Source organism: Lissotriton helveticus, chromosome 3_1 (assembly GCF_964261635.1).
Source record: "Lissotriton helveticus chromosome 3_1, aLisHel1.1, whole genome shotgun sequence".
Lineage (NCBI taxonomy): Eukaryota > Metazoa > Chordata > Amphibia > Caudata > Salamandridae > Lissotriton > Lissotriton helveticus.
This window is the reverse complement of record NC_136061.1, coordinates 244,846,565-244,861,086: the sequence shown is the minus strand read 5'-3', so window position 1 is coordinate 244,861,086 and position 14,522 is coordinate 244,846,565. Positions and strand designations below refer to the sequence as shown.

General features: G+C 50.0%; 1 protein-coding gene across 8 annotated transcripts in view; it reads right to left on the bottom strand.

The window, feature by feature from the left end:
- NF1 (neurofibromin 1) overlaps window positions 1–14,522 on the bottom strand; it is a 2,143,703-nt gene that overhangs the window by 268,854 nt on the left and 1,860,327 nt on the right. For all 8 annotated transcript variants that reach the window (XM_078679713.1, XM_078679719.1, XM_078679717.1 and 5 more), the window contains 2 exons: window positions 4,797–4,939; window positions 4,233–4,279 (listed from right to left, as the gene is read on the bottom strand). In XM_078679713.1, the coding sequence (XP_078535839.1) occupies window positions 4,233–4,279; window positions 4,797–4,939 (190 nt within the window). The remainder of the gene's footprint in view (window positions 1–4,232; window positions 4,280–4,796; window positions 4,940–14,522) is intronic.

The window sequence follows — 14,522 nt, the reverse complement described above, 5'->3', positions numbered from 1 at the left end:
TGATGGAGTTGTGCACCCCAACCCGTGAGAGCACAACTTGTGGAACAGGGTCAATGAAAGGCTGCCTTTTTTATACATTTTGTTTGCAGAGAGCGATGGATGCGGCTGTCCACCAACACTGGATCTGTTAATTGACCCTGTGACTGATTCCACTGACGTACTAAGCATTCTTGTAATGGACACATGTGTAGTCTTGAATGAGGTACTATTGCAATGCATTCCCAGTAGGCGCATGAAAGTCCTTGCTGGCAAGGTTTGGTTGGTTTGAAACAGCAGCAATAGAGTTTGGATATTGGAATTTCTGGCTGTATTGGAAGGCTAGAGCTGTGTGAGTGTTGAGAATGGCTCCTAGATAAGATTGTATCTGTGAAGACTGTAGGTGAGACTTTTGAATGTTGACGGTGAAACTCAATTGGTGGAGTTGGTGTAATGTGATCTGAGTGTTTTGTAAAAACCTTTGGTGTGTGCTGGCTTTGATGAGCCAGTCGTCTAGGTAGGGGAAGACATGAATTTGTGGTCTTTTGAGATGAGCTACTGCTGGCATTTTCTAAATACCCTGGGAGCAGTAGTAACTCCGAATGGAAGTACTTTAAACTGATAGTGTTAGCCTGCTATCACAAATCTGAGATATTTGTGATTGGCTGGATGAATGGGAATGTGAAAATATGTGAATTTTAAGTCCATTATGGACAAAAAATCAACTTGCTGTAGGAGAGGAAGAACCTGTTTACCCGTTACCATATGGAAATGTTCTGACAGTATGTACTGGTTTAACTCTCTGAGATCCAAAATTGGTCTTAAGGAACCGTCCTTTTTTGGAATTAGAAAATGGAGTGTAACCCCCTGAACCTTGGTACTGACACAGAACTGGTTCTATGGCTCCCTTTTGTGAGAGAGTTTGCACCTGCTGTTTGAGTAACTGCAAATGGTCTGACGTCAGTTTGTGAACGCAAGGTGGAATGTTTGGTGGATTGGAGGTGAGCTCCAGACATTAACTATGTTGGATAAGGTCTAGTACCCATTTGTCAGTTGTTATAGATTGCCAAATGGGGAGAAACTGTTGAAGTCCTCCCCCCACAGCTGTTGAGTGAATGGAGGGAAATGTGGGCAAGTCACTTATTATTAGGGGAAGGCACGTTACGTGGTGTTGAGCCTTTACCCCTGCCTTTGGAATGGTTTCCTCTATATCTTGCTCTGTAGAAATCGCAAGAGGAAAAGTATTGGCTGTTACCGTTGTAAGAGGAAGCATTTGGATCTGATGATGTTGTTTTGGACCCTTCATTGTAAAACGAGCGGTGAAAGGAACTTCATTTAGATGGGGACTGGAGCGCTCCCATGGATTTTGCTACTTCAGTGTCCTTTTTCATCTTTTCTAAGGATTGGTCGACTATAAGAACAAACCGGTGTTCTTTATCAAAGGGAGTGTTCAAACAAAATGGACTGTTAAACCTCAGGCTTAACCCGCGATATTCTAAGCCATGCATACGTTTTAAGGAGAATGCTGGTACTGATCTCCCTAGCTGTAGTGTCAGCTGCTTCTAAAGCACATCTTATTGAGGAGTTAGAGAGGAGTTTCCACTCTTCAACTAACTGCTGTGCTTTATTTTTGTGTTCGTCTAGGAGATATTGGAGCAGTTGCTCTATATCACTCCAGTGTGTCCTGTCGTTCCTAGCTAGTAGGCCCTGCATGTTTGCAATGTGCCAGTGGTTAGTGGCTTGATCAGCTACTCAATTTCCAGAGGCATCTATAAGTTTGGATTCTTTATCTGGCGGAGGTGCATCCCCAGAGGTTTGCGGGTTAGCTCTTTTGCTAACATTGGACACTACTAGGGAGTCACGGGGTAATTGTCCCTTAATAAACACAGGATATGATGGTGAGGGTTTATATTTTTTATCTACCCTTGGAGTTAAAATATGTGTTCTAACAGTGTCTGTAAAGATATCATCTGAATGTCTCAACATGCCTTTAAGCATAGGGAGTGTTTGACTTGACATATGTGTGGACTCAAGTGTTTCAAATAGAAAGTCCTCTTCTAAGGTTTCTCTATGTAATGGTACCCCATGATACTCTGCTGCTCTGGCAATGAGCTGTTGATAAGCCAAATTATCATCGGTGGTGATGGTTTTGCAAGATAGAAGTCTGGCTCATTATCTACTGGAGGGTCAATGGTGTAATCATTCCATGGGTCGGCAGGCATATAAGTATCATCTTCACCCTGATCCACATCTGGATATGTACATGGAGATCCCTGAGGTGTTATGTGTAATCGATCTTCAATTATTATTTGTGGGGAAGATGGTGGAGATGGAGGGCAGGATAAACAGGGCTAGTACCCATGTCCTCCTCCATCTTTAAGGAAATCTTATCAGAAGTGTCACCTGCAGGAAGCTTGTGTTTTGCTGCATTTTAGCCAAAATAGGTTCAGTATCAGGATTAATATAAATGTTCTTTTGTTTGGAATCCAATTTGGCCTTAACGTCTAAAATTGGTTCCGGAGGCTCGAGAACATTGTGCTTGGATTTCGGCGTCGAAATCAACTTGTTTTAGAATGTTTCACCGCCGAAGCGTTTTTGTGTTTCGAAGCGGAGGGTTTCGGCTCCGAAGCATGTTCGTGTTTCGAAGTGGAGTGTTTCGGCTCTATACCAGATGTGTCCTTGAAGCCTGATTTCGGATCTGGAGGTAATTTCGGCTGACCCAGTCCTGAGCCAGAAGGCTTGATGGTTTGTTTCGGGGCCGAGACGAGAATTGGGCGTTGGAAACATTGTCTCGGTGTCAACCTTGGCAAGAAGGCAGAGGTGGTGCTGTAACCTTATGAGTTTTAGAAGAAGATTTAGGGGCAAAGGGTCTTCGGTACTCATGGCACCCTGTCTCAGAGGAACATCTTCGGACTCCAGATCGATCGCAAGCTCGGAATTGGACTCTCAAGCAGAGAGGGCCTCTTCTTCTGCGGTAGACACTTCGACCTCTTCTTGTTCAGATTCTTCCCCGAAGAAATCTGGAGGAATGTTGTGTATGAAATGGTACTGCATCACTCGTTGTCATGCCAGATGATTGCCCAAATGACTTACAAGCTTTGCAGTTTGAGCTCTGGAGAGAGGCACAAGTTACAAACTCGGTATAGGTCGGTGCTAGGGTACTTGATGTGGCACCCAGGACAGAATTGGAATGGAGTCCGTTCCATCAGGAGAAGGCTGGCCCAACACGGCATGGCCCGATGGCCGCCCACGAGATTTTTGAAAATGGAGAGTTTGTCGATCGGTGTGATATGCGGAGAACAGGGAAACTCCTAGGGAAACAATACTATCGAGTGTAAAGTGGATTGCGCGAGGAAGGGGACCCAAAGAATGGTTCTGAACCGGAGTGCATCAATTCCGAACTCGATGGCGGAAAAAAACAATCTAACAATGGAGTACATGCCCATGTGTACTATCACCGAAAGGAGAAGTCACCTTACCTCGTGACTGGAAAGACTTCTTCGAAGAAAAGCAACTTGCAAATATCCAGACCCAACACTAGATGGCAGGAGTATGCAAAGCATGTGTACCTACAGCACACATGCCTCGAACTTATTGTTTCAAAGCTGATCAAAGTGTTCTAGGGACTTTTACAAATGGCACAGACAAGCCTGTTAATCATATAGACCTGCAGAGGAACAAAACGGGTGAAACAGCACAGAATTCATGTTGACATTATTCTATTAAGATAGTGGCTAATTACATTTTTCATAATATAGAGTTTCAAAATGATTTGAGATTTCAAATAAATAGGAATTAAAAAAGGAAAGTCATTTAAGACTATCACACCAGTAACACTGAAGCCACAGAATCCCATTAGTAAATCTTTCATACCATGCAAAATTAAAATAAAAACCCAAAGTAGCCGTGCTTGATTAAAGAAGCAGTTCACAGAACTTTCTCTTTTTTTCTACCTCGCTCTTCAGAATGTTGACTTACCCTTGCCAACCATCCAAGAAGAGTTAACCAGATGTTTATGAAAAGCATGCCAATTGTTCCTTTTGAAGCGAGGGTTCCTCAAAAAAGGGTGGATATTAAGGGGCTTATATCAAATATTCATGGTTCTAGTAATGTCTGAAACAATGTTGAAAGTTGCATGGTGTATTGCGGTGTTGTACTAAGTCCATAGTATTGTGATTTTATTGCATAGAAAGTAGGACTGTAATGAGTACTAAACAACATACACATTTTGTTTTACTTACGGTTAGGATACATACCTTAGAAAATGGTCCAGCGAATCTCCACAAACCATTAAAACCAAAACCTGGAATGGCAAACTCAATGTTACTCATTTTCAACACCTAACATGTTATAGTTAAGACAGAATGGAAATGATATGACTAAGTTATCCACTTAATCATTAAAGGATGACACATCATTTTTGTATTGCACTGATTACCAATAGCATAACACATGAAAACTATAACAAGTTATATAATCTAGGTCTGAGATGGTGAGATCATAGAAAGCAAGACTGTTGTATTTAACATGAGCAGTCTTTGAAACCTCTGTGTTACAAGTATGAGTAATATTAATACGTAAAACACATATATCTCATGCTCTCATGGTATACTACACACATTTTCTACATTTTTACCTGCATTGCCACAGCACCTAACTGGCTCTTTAGTGCATAAAAGCATGTTTTAAACTGAAATTCAACCACATAACAGCATTGATACCAGCGTGACAACTATTTGAATTAGTCAAAAAGCTAATAAAAATCTAAACTGGTATAGAATAGTAGATTAACTTTTACATAAAAGAAATAATTAACATACTTTGCAGGTAAGACGGCTGATAAAGAGGCGGGGACTCTTCATGGTAGACGACGCTCTGAACAATTCCATGAATTGGATTCAACAGATTAGGGTCTTGGCACATTGATAAAAGGGTATTAATTTTGGAGTCCAGTAAATTGTGCCTTCACAAAGAAAAAAAAAGAAAGCAAGATCACAGTAATTTTACAAATGAAGGAGTGAAAAATATTACAGAGTACACACAAACCTTATTATGACATCTTCTTAAGCAATGGAAGATTTGAAAGGTTCCTTGATTTAAAAAAATAAAAAAGACTACGCTATTTGAAAGCCAAAGCTGTGTAAAAAGACCTCCCTTAAAAGTATGCAGTATTCCAAATCGATTTGACATTGACTAATCTTTGCAGCTTAGATGCATTTTGTCTGCAGTATCTGCTTTCATAGTTTTCAAACAAATCACAAAGCTGGGAACACGTGATCTGTAGATACTTCATAATTAATACTAGGTTTGGGAGTTTTTATTGGAGAAAATACTGTGGCATAAAGATCCATATTTCATAGGTTCCAGTGAAAAAATGAAAATATTTCATAGGTCCCTGTGAAATATCGGTTCAGCATCATTAAAGAACAAACCACTCAATATAAGCTTTACAATTGTCCATTGTTTAACAAATATTCTATTCATTAAACACAAACAAAACCTGAACATTGTAATTACAATCTAAGGGTTAAGTTGAATCTTCGTGACGAGGCCAAAGTATGCCAAAACCAGATACCAATCCTGTAGCACGGGTCAGAATTAACAGGCAACTATCAGATAAAATTAATATACAGCGTGGCACGCGATAGAGGTGGCCGTTGTCACCTTTGTTATTTGCTCTTGTCCTTGAACCGTTATCCAGTATTCTACGGCAGCGTCATGCTCAAACTGCATTACGATTTTGACAGCGTCCACTTGCAGTCTCCATGTATACAGATGACATGGTGCTATATGTTCGCGACCCTGCACAATATCTTGCACAGCTCAAACGGGAGTATATCCGGTTTGAACGATTCTCAGGACTGGGCATCAACTGGTCTAAATCAATTGTGTTGCCCCTCACGGATTGTCCCTAGCCTGGTGTGCAGACGAACAAGTTACTTACCTTCGGTAACGATATATCTGTAAGAAACCGTAGTTAGTATTAGATTCCTTACCTTAGAATATCCCCAGGCGTCAGTCTGGCTCCGGAAACTTTTGCGTAGCAGTACCCCTGCGCGTCGGTAGGCGTCGTCTGCAGGCGTCCCCTGCGGCTCCGCGTTGTCGGCGTCGTGCGCCGTGATGACGTCGCTGGAGTATATAGACGCCGCCTCCGCGCGCTGACGTCAGTTCTTTGCACACAGCTTTTCCGCGCCAGAACACGCAGAGCCATGTGAGAACCAACACTGGTGCCATGTGAAACTAGGGCCCTGAAAGGGATGTCCTTAACCCTAGGTATCAGTTCGCAGAACGGGGAGGATGGGCGGGGCGGTAAGGAATCTAATACTAACTACTGTTTCTTACAGATATATCGTTACCGAAGGTAAGTAACTTGTTCATCTGAAAGAAACAGGTTAGTATTAGATTCCTTACCTTAGAATAGATACCCCAGCAATACCAACCCCGGTGGTGGGTCTGCGAACCAATACAATCCTACACCAGAAAATCCTGGAGGACCGAACGGCCAAAGAAGCCGTCCCTCCGGACTTGACTGTCCAGGCAGTAATGCCTCGCAAAGGTGTGCAGCGAGGCCCACGTAGCCGCCTGGCAAATGTCCTGCAAAGGGACTCCCCGGCCCAGGGCAGTAGTAGCCGCCGTGGCCCGAGTGGAATGGGCCCTCAGCCCAACAGGAGGCTCCTTCCGAGCCAAAGAGTAGCATGCTTTGATGCACAGGACGACCCACCGAGAGATGGTTCGTTTCTGTACCGCCCTTCCCTTCTTCTCACCCACGTAGCCAACAAACAGTTGGTCATCCACCCGGAACTGGCGTGTGCGATCCATATAAAATGAAAGCGCACGTTTTGGGTCCAGACGATGGAGCCGCTCTTCATCTTTTGAAGGATGCGGAGGCGGGAAGAAGGAGGGTAAGGTGATGGACTGCCCAATGTGAAAAGCAGAAACCACTTTGGGCAGGAAAGAAGGTCTAGTCCTAAGAACCACCTTGTCAGGATGAACGGACAAGAAAGGAGGTTTAACAGAAAGAGCCTGGAGCTCACTCACCCTCCTGGCAGAGGTGATGGCAACCAGGAAGGCCGTCTTTAAAGTGAGAAGACGGAGAGGACAGGAATGAAGCGGCTCAAAGGGAGCACACATCAAGAATGTCAGAACCAGGTTCAAGTCCCACTGAGGCATCACGAACGGAGCAGGTGGATACATGTGCGTGATGCCTTTCAAGAATCTCAGTACAATAGGGGACTTGAATAAAGATGGCTGATCAGGTAGCCTTAAGAAGGCGGAAAGGGCAGAAAGATAGCCCTTGATAGTGCCCAGAGCAGAGCCCTGCTGGGCAAGAGAAAGAAGGAAGAGGAGAACCTCGGAAAGAGGGGCAGAAAGGGGATCCACAGCCTTTGCTGTGCACCATGCCACAAATCTGTTCCACCGGCAGGCGTATACCGACTTTGTGGAGGGACGCCTGGCTGCCAGAATCACATCACAGACTTCAGGAGGCAAGTCAAATGGCCTCAACTGTCGCCGCTCAATCTCCAAGCATGGAGGTGGAGACTGGACAGGTTCGGGTGGAGGACCGTCCCCTGCTGCTGCGACAGAAGGTCCTCCTGAAGGGGCAGGCGGATCGAGGGACCGACTGACATGCTGAGTAGCTCGGGATACCAGTACCTTCGAGCCCTGTCCGGAGCCACAAGGATAACTTGGGCCCGGTCGCGCCTGATCTTCTTCAGCACTCTGGGCAGAAGTGGTATAGGCGGAAAGGCGTACAACAGACCGCAACTCCACTCGCGCCGTCTTGGAAACTCCAACGCGCAGAACTGATGACATTGCGCGTTCTCTTCTGTGGCGAATAGATCTAACCAAGGCTCTCCCCATTGCAGAAAGAGGCCTCTCGCCACGTCCGAGTTCAGACGCCATTTGTCATCCACCGAGCACCGACGGCTGAGTTCGTCCGCCCTGGCGTTCAGAGAACCTGCCAGGTGTTGAACCGTCAGAGTCACGCCCTGACGTTCCAGCCATTGCCAGAGACGCAGGGCCTCCTGGCAAAGGGTCCACGACCCCACACCGCCCTGTTTGTTGCAGTACCACATGGCGGTGGTGTTGTCCGTGAACACCTGCACTACACTCCCGTTGACAAAGGGGAGGAATGCCTTCAGTGCTAGGCGAATCGCCCGCAGCTCCATGATGTTGATATGGAGCCGGGACTCCGCCGGAGACCAGATGCCTCTGATCTCCGCCTCTCCCAAGTGGCCACCCCAGCCCTGGAGGGACGCGTCCGTCACAACCACGTGCTCCGGTTGGGGAAGGGAGAGGGATCTGCCTCTGACCCAATCGCGGTCCGTAAGCCACCACTGCAACTGTCTCGCAGTGCCCTCCGAGATCAGGACATGGTCGGAAAGGTTGCCCCGATGCTGGGCCCACTGAAACTTCAGGTCCCACTGCAGAGCCCGCATCCGCCATCTGGCGTGATGCACCAGAAGGATGCAGGAGGCCATCAGCCCCAGAAGCCTCAGCGTCAACCTGACCGAAACCCGGGATAACGGCTGAAAGATGGGAATCAGAGCCTGAATATCCCGGACCCGCCGTTCCGGAGGATAAACCCGAAACTGCGCCGAGTCGAGAACCGCTCCGATGAAAAGGAGCTTTTGAGAGGGACACAGGTGTGATTTCGGCACATTGATGGAAAACCCCAGCTCGTGCAGGAGGTCTGCCGTCATCTGGAGGTGGTGGAAGACTGTGTGGGGCGAGCCCGCCTTCAACAACCAGTCGTCGAGGTAGGGGAAGACTGAAACCCCTAACCGGCGCAGATGAGCTGCGACCACCGCCATCACCTTCGTGAACACCCGTGGGGCGCTGGTAAGGCCGAATGGGAGCACGATAAACTGAAAGTGCTCGTGGCCTACCGTGAACCGCAGGTAACGCCGGTGGGCCGGCAGGACGGGGATGTGAAAATACGCATCCTGCAAGTCCAACGCTACCATCCAGTCTTGCGGGTCTAGAGCAGCCAAGACCTGAGCCAAAGTCAACATCTTGAACTTCTCCTTCCGGAGGAAGCCGTTGACGTTCCGTAGGTCCAAGATAGGACGTAGGCCCCCTTTGTCCTTCTTGGGCACCAGAAAGTAGTGGGAGTAGCAACCACACCCTACTTCTGGCCCAGGAACGCGCTCGATGGCCCCCTTGGCCAAGAGGGACGTAACTTCCTCCTGTAGAAGTGTCAAGTGGTCCCCCGACACACGGTGGTTCTGCGGTGGCATGGCTGGAGGAGTGGTCTCGAAGGGGAGGGAGTAGCCCCTTCGGACGAGCTGCAGCACCCACCTGTCCGATGTGATAGTGCGCCAGCGGGAGTGGTGATGGCGAACCCTGCCACCCACTGGCGTCACATGGGCCTGAAAGCTCGGACTAGGAGGATTTGGAGGCTGCTGCGGGGGGAGGTGTGGACTGACCTCGCCGCTGTCCCCGACCGCCACCACGGCGGAATCCACGGCCGCCACCGCGCTGAGGAGCGTTCTGCGGTGCGTGGCTGGCAGCACGTGTGGGACCGCCCCTTCCGTGGCCACGAAAGGAGCGAAACGAACCCGTTTGCTGGCGCTGGGTCGAGAGACCCAAGGACTTGGCCGTGACCCTGGAGTCCTTGAAGCGCTCAAGCGCGTTGTCCGCTTTGTCGCCGAACAGGCGACTGCCATCGAATGGCATGTCCATCAGGGCATTCTGGACATCCGGCGAGAAGTTGGCGGATCTCAGCCAAGCATGGCGACGAATCGCCACCGTCGTGGACATTGCTCTGCCCAGCGAGTCGGTCGTGTCAAGACCACACCGTATGGAGTACCTCGCCGCGTCTCGGCCTTCAACCAAAGCCTGGCCGAGCTTGTCCCGTACCTCCTGCGGGCATTGCGGCAGGCACTCTGCGACCGTATCCCACAGAGAGTGGGTATAGCGGCCCAAGAGGCACGCGGTGTTGCAAGACCGCAGTCCCGCACTCAGGGACGAGAAGACCTTCTTGCCGTACTGATCATACCGCTTAGATTCCCGATCGGGCGGGGCCGTCGGGAATGCGGACTGGGAAGTGGAGGCCTGGATCACCAGACTCTCAGGGGAGGGATGGGTAGACAGGAAGGCAGGGTCGTCCGCACACGGACGGTGGCGCCTGGCAACGTTCCGATCAACAGGTGAACCGGAAGCGGGCCTGGACCACGTGCCCAAAAGGACATCCGTCAAGGCGTCATTAAATGGCAGCAGAGGCTCCTGTGGACATGACTGCGGTTTGAATACCTCGGTGAGGATGTTAGGCTTCACCTTAGCGACGGGAAGCTCAAGGTGTAAAGCCTTGGCAGCCCTCATCAGTACCACCGAATAGGCAGCCCCAGCCTCCGATGCCACAGTGGGGGGCGAGACAAACCCAGGGTTAGGCGATTCGTCCAGACCACTGGCCTCACCCAAGTTACCTACCCAGTCCACGTCGTACTGGCATGCTCGTGACAGAGGGTCCTCAGACCCCTCCCAACCCTCTCCATAATCGTCCTCATCGTCATAGTTTGAGTCAACGATATAGACCGGCCCCTCGGAGCCAATGGGCCCCAACGGCGCCGGACTCGGCGTCGGACGATGCCGGTCCGACTCCGCGTCCGGAGTCGGAGAGGGAATGGGGGTGGCGCCGCGCGGCGCCGGCGCTCCGACGCCGGCCGGAACCGGCGTCGGAGGCACGGCACCGCGCGGAGGCGGCACCACGGGTTGCCCCGATGGAATCGGCGCCGGAGAGGCCGGTTGACCAGTCGGCGACGACCCTGAAGGGCCCAGCGGCGCCGGGGCCGGAACCGCCGGCGGCGTCGGGGCAGGTGTACCCGAACCGCTCGGGCCCTCAGACGGGACCGACGGGCCCGCAGGCGCCGTAGGCCCCGCCGGAGGAGAAAGCGCCCTCATGGCCATGAGGAACTCTTCTACCTCTTCACGCGACGCGCCTTGCCCAGGGACCGGCGGGTATGAAGCAGGCGGCGTCGGCGACCCACGCGGGGGTGGGGCCACCCGAACCCCCGGCCGCATCGCGCGGGCGTCGGGGGTATGATGGTGACGCCCCGACTTCTTGTGTCGCTTACCTGAGGAACCGGAGGAATGGTGACGACTTCCGGAGCGCTCGTGGCGGCTCCGCGACCGCTCCCTCGACCGCTCCCTCGACCTCCGTCCGGACCGGGACCGCTCTCGACGTGGGGCCGACACCCGGAGCTCGAGCAGCTTGCGGGACCGCTCCGGTCTAGCCTTGCCCGTCAAGGCCCGGCAGTCGACGCAGGACTCCACGTCGTGGTCCGCGCCCAGACACCGGAGGCAGAGTCGATGGTGGTCGGTGACCGACATCAGGCGGTCGCACCCGTCGCAACTTTTAAAACCGGGCATCCTACCGGCACCTGAAAGAGTTATAGTTAACAAAAACTTAGGTCAAAAGACCGGAGTACTGCTCTTCGGATCTGCGCTAACTGGCGCGGAAAAAAGAAGAACTGACGTCAGCGCGCGGAGGCGGCGTCTATATACTCCAGCGACGTCATCACGGCGCACGACGCCGACGACGCGGAGCCGCAGGGGACGCCTGCAGACGACGCCTACCGACGCGCAGGGGTACTGCTACGCAAAAGTTTCCGGATCCAGACTGACGCCTGGGGATATTCTAAGGTAAGGAATCTAATACTAACCTGTTTCTTTCAGATATGGTAAATACTTGGGTATATGGCTCCACAGGGACCAGCAGGCTGTCATATGGTCCAATTTTGGCACAGCCATCACACGGCTTGCGGGGCAAGTAAGTCGTTGGAGTAAACTACCCCTGTCTTTTGCGGACCGAATAGCGCTGATGAAGATGGTGATACTTCTGCGCTTTTTATACCTTTTTTTAAACGTTCCTGTACACTTATCGTGACACTTTGACAGACTTCGCTCCCTATTGATCACACTAGCCTGGGGAGGCAAAAAACCTTGGCTTAAGTGGGAGAATCACACTTCCATAGGAACAGGGGGGGCTTCGCTGCGCCTGACTTTCATCTCTACTACCACTGCGCGCAGGCGCATTACGCCTACTATTGACAGCATGACCCAGCATACATACCGCATGTGGCAGTGTAGGCGGGCGCTGTACACCCAATGCCGCTTAAAGCTATGATCGTTAACAGGGGCACGGTCTTTGAAAAAGGGGAGTTTGACACTGTACAAACCACGCCTAGGGCTTGGCATGAATTGGGCAAGCAGGCGCAAAAACTGCCATTGTGCGCAGCTAGCATGCCACTGCTGCACCACTCAGAAACCTCTGTCACGGGGAAGTTGGCACTTTAAATAACCTCAAAGCTATGGAGATGTCCACAATGGAAAACGTATTCCCTGGAGGTCAATTTATAGCTTCAAAAAATGTAAGTGCCCGGGGTACTGTCACCGCCATGCATCTCTTTGTCTACACTAGGCTGCGCTCCGCTATGCGTGCACACTCACCACAATTTCCTACAGAGCCAACGGCACTAGAAGCACTACAACTTATATATACCACCAAATCCAGAGCCAAGCTGGTCACTAGACTATCAGGCATCACAGAGGGATGTAACTGCTGGAAGTACGTCAGCGTTAGCTAAATGAAACACCATGCTACCTGAGCTGCTGTCTGAAGATGATTGGTTAGGTAGTTGCCGTTTAACAGGTCAGTTGACAGCTAATGGTAATTTACGGTTAGTGCACTTTAAATATTTACATCAGCTATACTACACTCTCTGCTGAGGACATTTTGGCTTGCGTGTATCAAGAGGGAGAGAGAGGACCAGAAAGCTAGTCCATATCCCCCGGTTTATATATTTTGTAAATCAAAAAGAGACTAGCTTAATTAAACAAGGAAAAAACAAAAAAAGATTGAATTTATCAAGGACTCAAGTATGTTTCGTCACCGGTTAGTGGCACCTGGTAGGTGTGCTCATGAAGCCCTCACCCACCAACCTAGTTGGTGGCATGCTTCATCATCGGGCCCACCCAGTGACACCTAGTGTGTCCCGGGTGTGCTTCGACGCCTGATTACAGCGGAGCAGGTATGTCGCTGTGTGTGCGGTGAAGACTGTTATGAATAGTGGGTTTAAAACGGCTTGGCGGGGATCCCAGTGCCCGGGGGCAAATTACACTTTAATGGCTGGGTCACCGTCAGCGGTTAAAAATAAGGCTGTTGGATGTTAGAGGCGAGTTACGACCTCCCACATCCTGGAATGTGTCAACATGTTTCAGCCAGTGCCTTATGAATAAGCTGGCTTTCTTCAGGACGGGTAAAAGGGTGTGTGCAGTTAAAACTAGTGGGTGTATAATTCAGACTATGTGTATACACGCCCTAAAGTGTTTTTCTATGTGTGAGTGGGGGATTCCCATCTCAGAAAACACGCTAGTTTTTCAAAAGTGCTACTTCATGGTTTGAGAAGTGGCATGGGTTGACCAGAATTCTTGGTCAGAGCCTGCCGTAGACCTGTACTGCCTCCTTCGCTGAACCGGTTTATTTTTAACCGCTGACGGTGACCCAGCCATTAAAGTGTAATTTGCCCCCGGGCACTGGGATCCCTGCCAAGCCGTTTTAAACCCACTATTCATAACAGTCTTCACCGCGCACACACAGCGGCATACCTGCTCCGCTGTAATCAGGCGTCGAAGCACACCCGGGACACGCTAGGTGTCACTGGGTGGGCCCGATGATGAAGCATGCCACCAACTAGGTTGGTGGGTGAGGGCTTCATGAGCACACCTACCAGGTGCCACTAACCGGTGACGAAACATACTTGAGTCCTTGATAAATTAAATCATTTTTTTGTTTTTTCCTTGTTTAATTAAGCTAGTCTCTTTTTGATTTACAAAAGACATTTTGGCTTGGCCTTCTGCACTCATCTTCCAGTGGATGGCTACTTCTAGGAGTGCATTCTTTGCTCTTTTGACAGGATGTATTTTGTTTGTTCCCGTTCCTTCCTCCTCGTTGGTGATTTAAGGGGATGGGTCTGTAGGTAGTCCTGTGCCCCCCTGCAGTGGTTGCTTCGGGATTGGGGCTTGCCTTTACTCTTGTCCTTCCCCTTCCTCCCTCTAGTTTCTAGGCTCTGTCCCATCGCTACCTTTTGGGGTGGGGTCACCTGGCTGTGGTTGCCCTTGTTCCCTTGGGAGATGGTTGTACTCTGTGCTGGGTTGCCTTGGAGGGTTGTCGTTTCCTGTTTGTCTTAGAATTGGGCTCCTTTCGTTGTTCTTGGTTCGGGCTCTACTCCTGTTTAAGGTTGTCATGACATTTTGATTGTGTTCCTTGTCTCAAGGGGGTGCTGTCTACATTCTGGCAGGGTGGCAGTTCAGGGCTACGCTCTATTCTCTATTCTTTCCCTGCTTTGGGTACTGGAGTGTCTGGCGCTGCTCCGTATGGTGTTGTTCCTCATCATTCCTTTTTCTTAGTGTTCTGCTATTCGCACACTGTTCCCATGTTCCCACAGTTTGTCTGGTGCCTCCGCATTGTGACGCGGAAAAGAGCTCCACAGAAAACTGACGTAGGCGCGCAGGAGTGGGACCTATGTGACCTCGCTGACGTCACG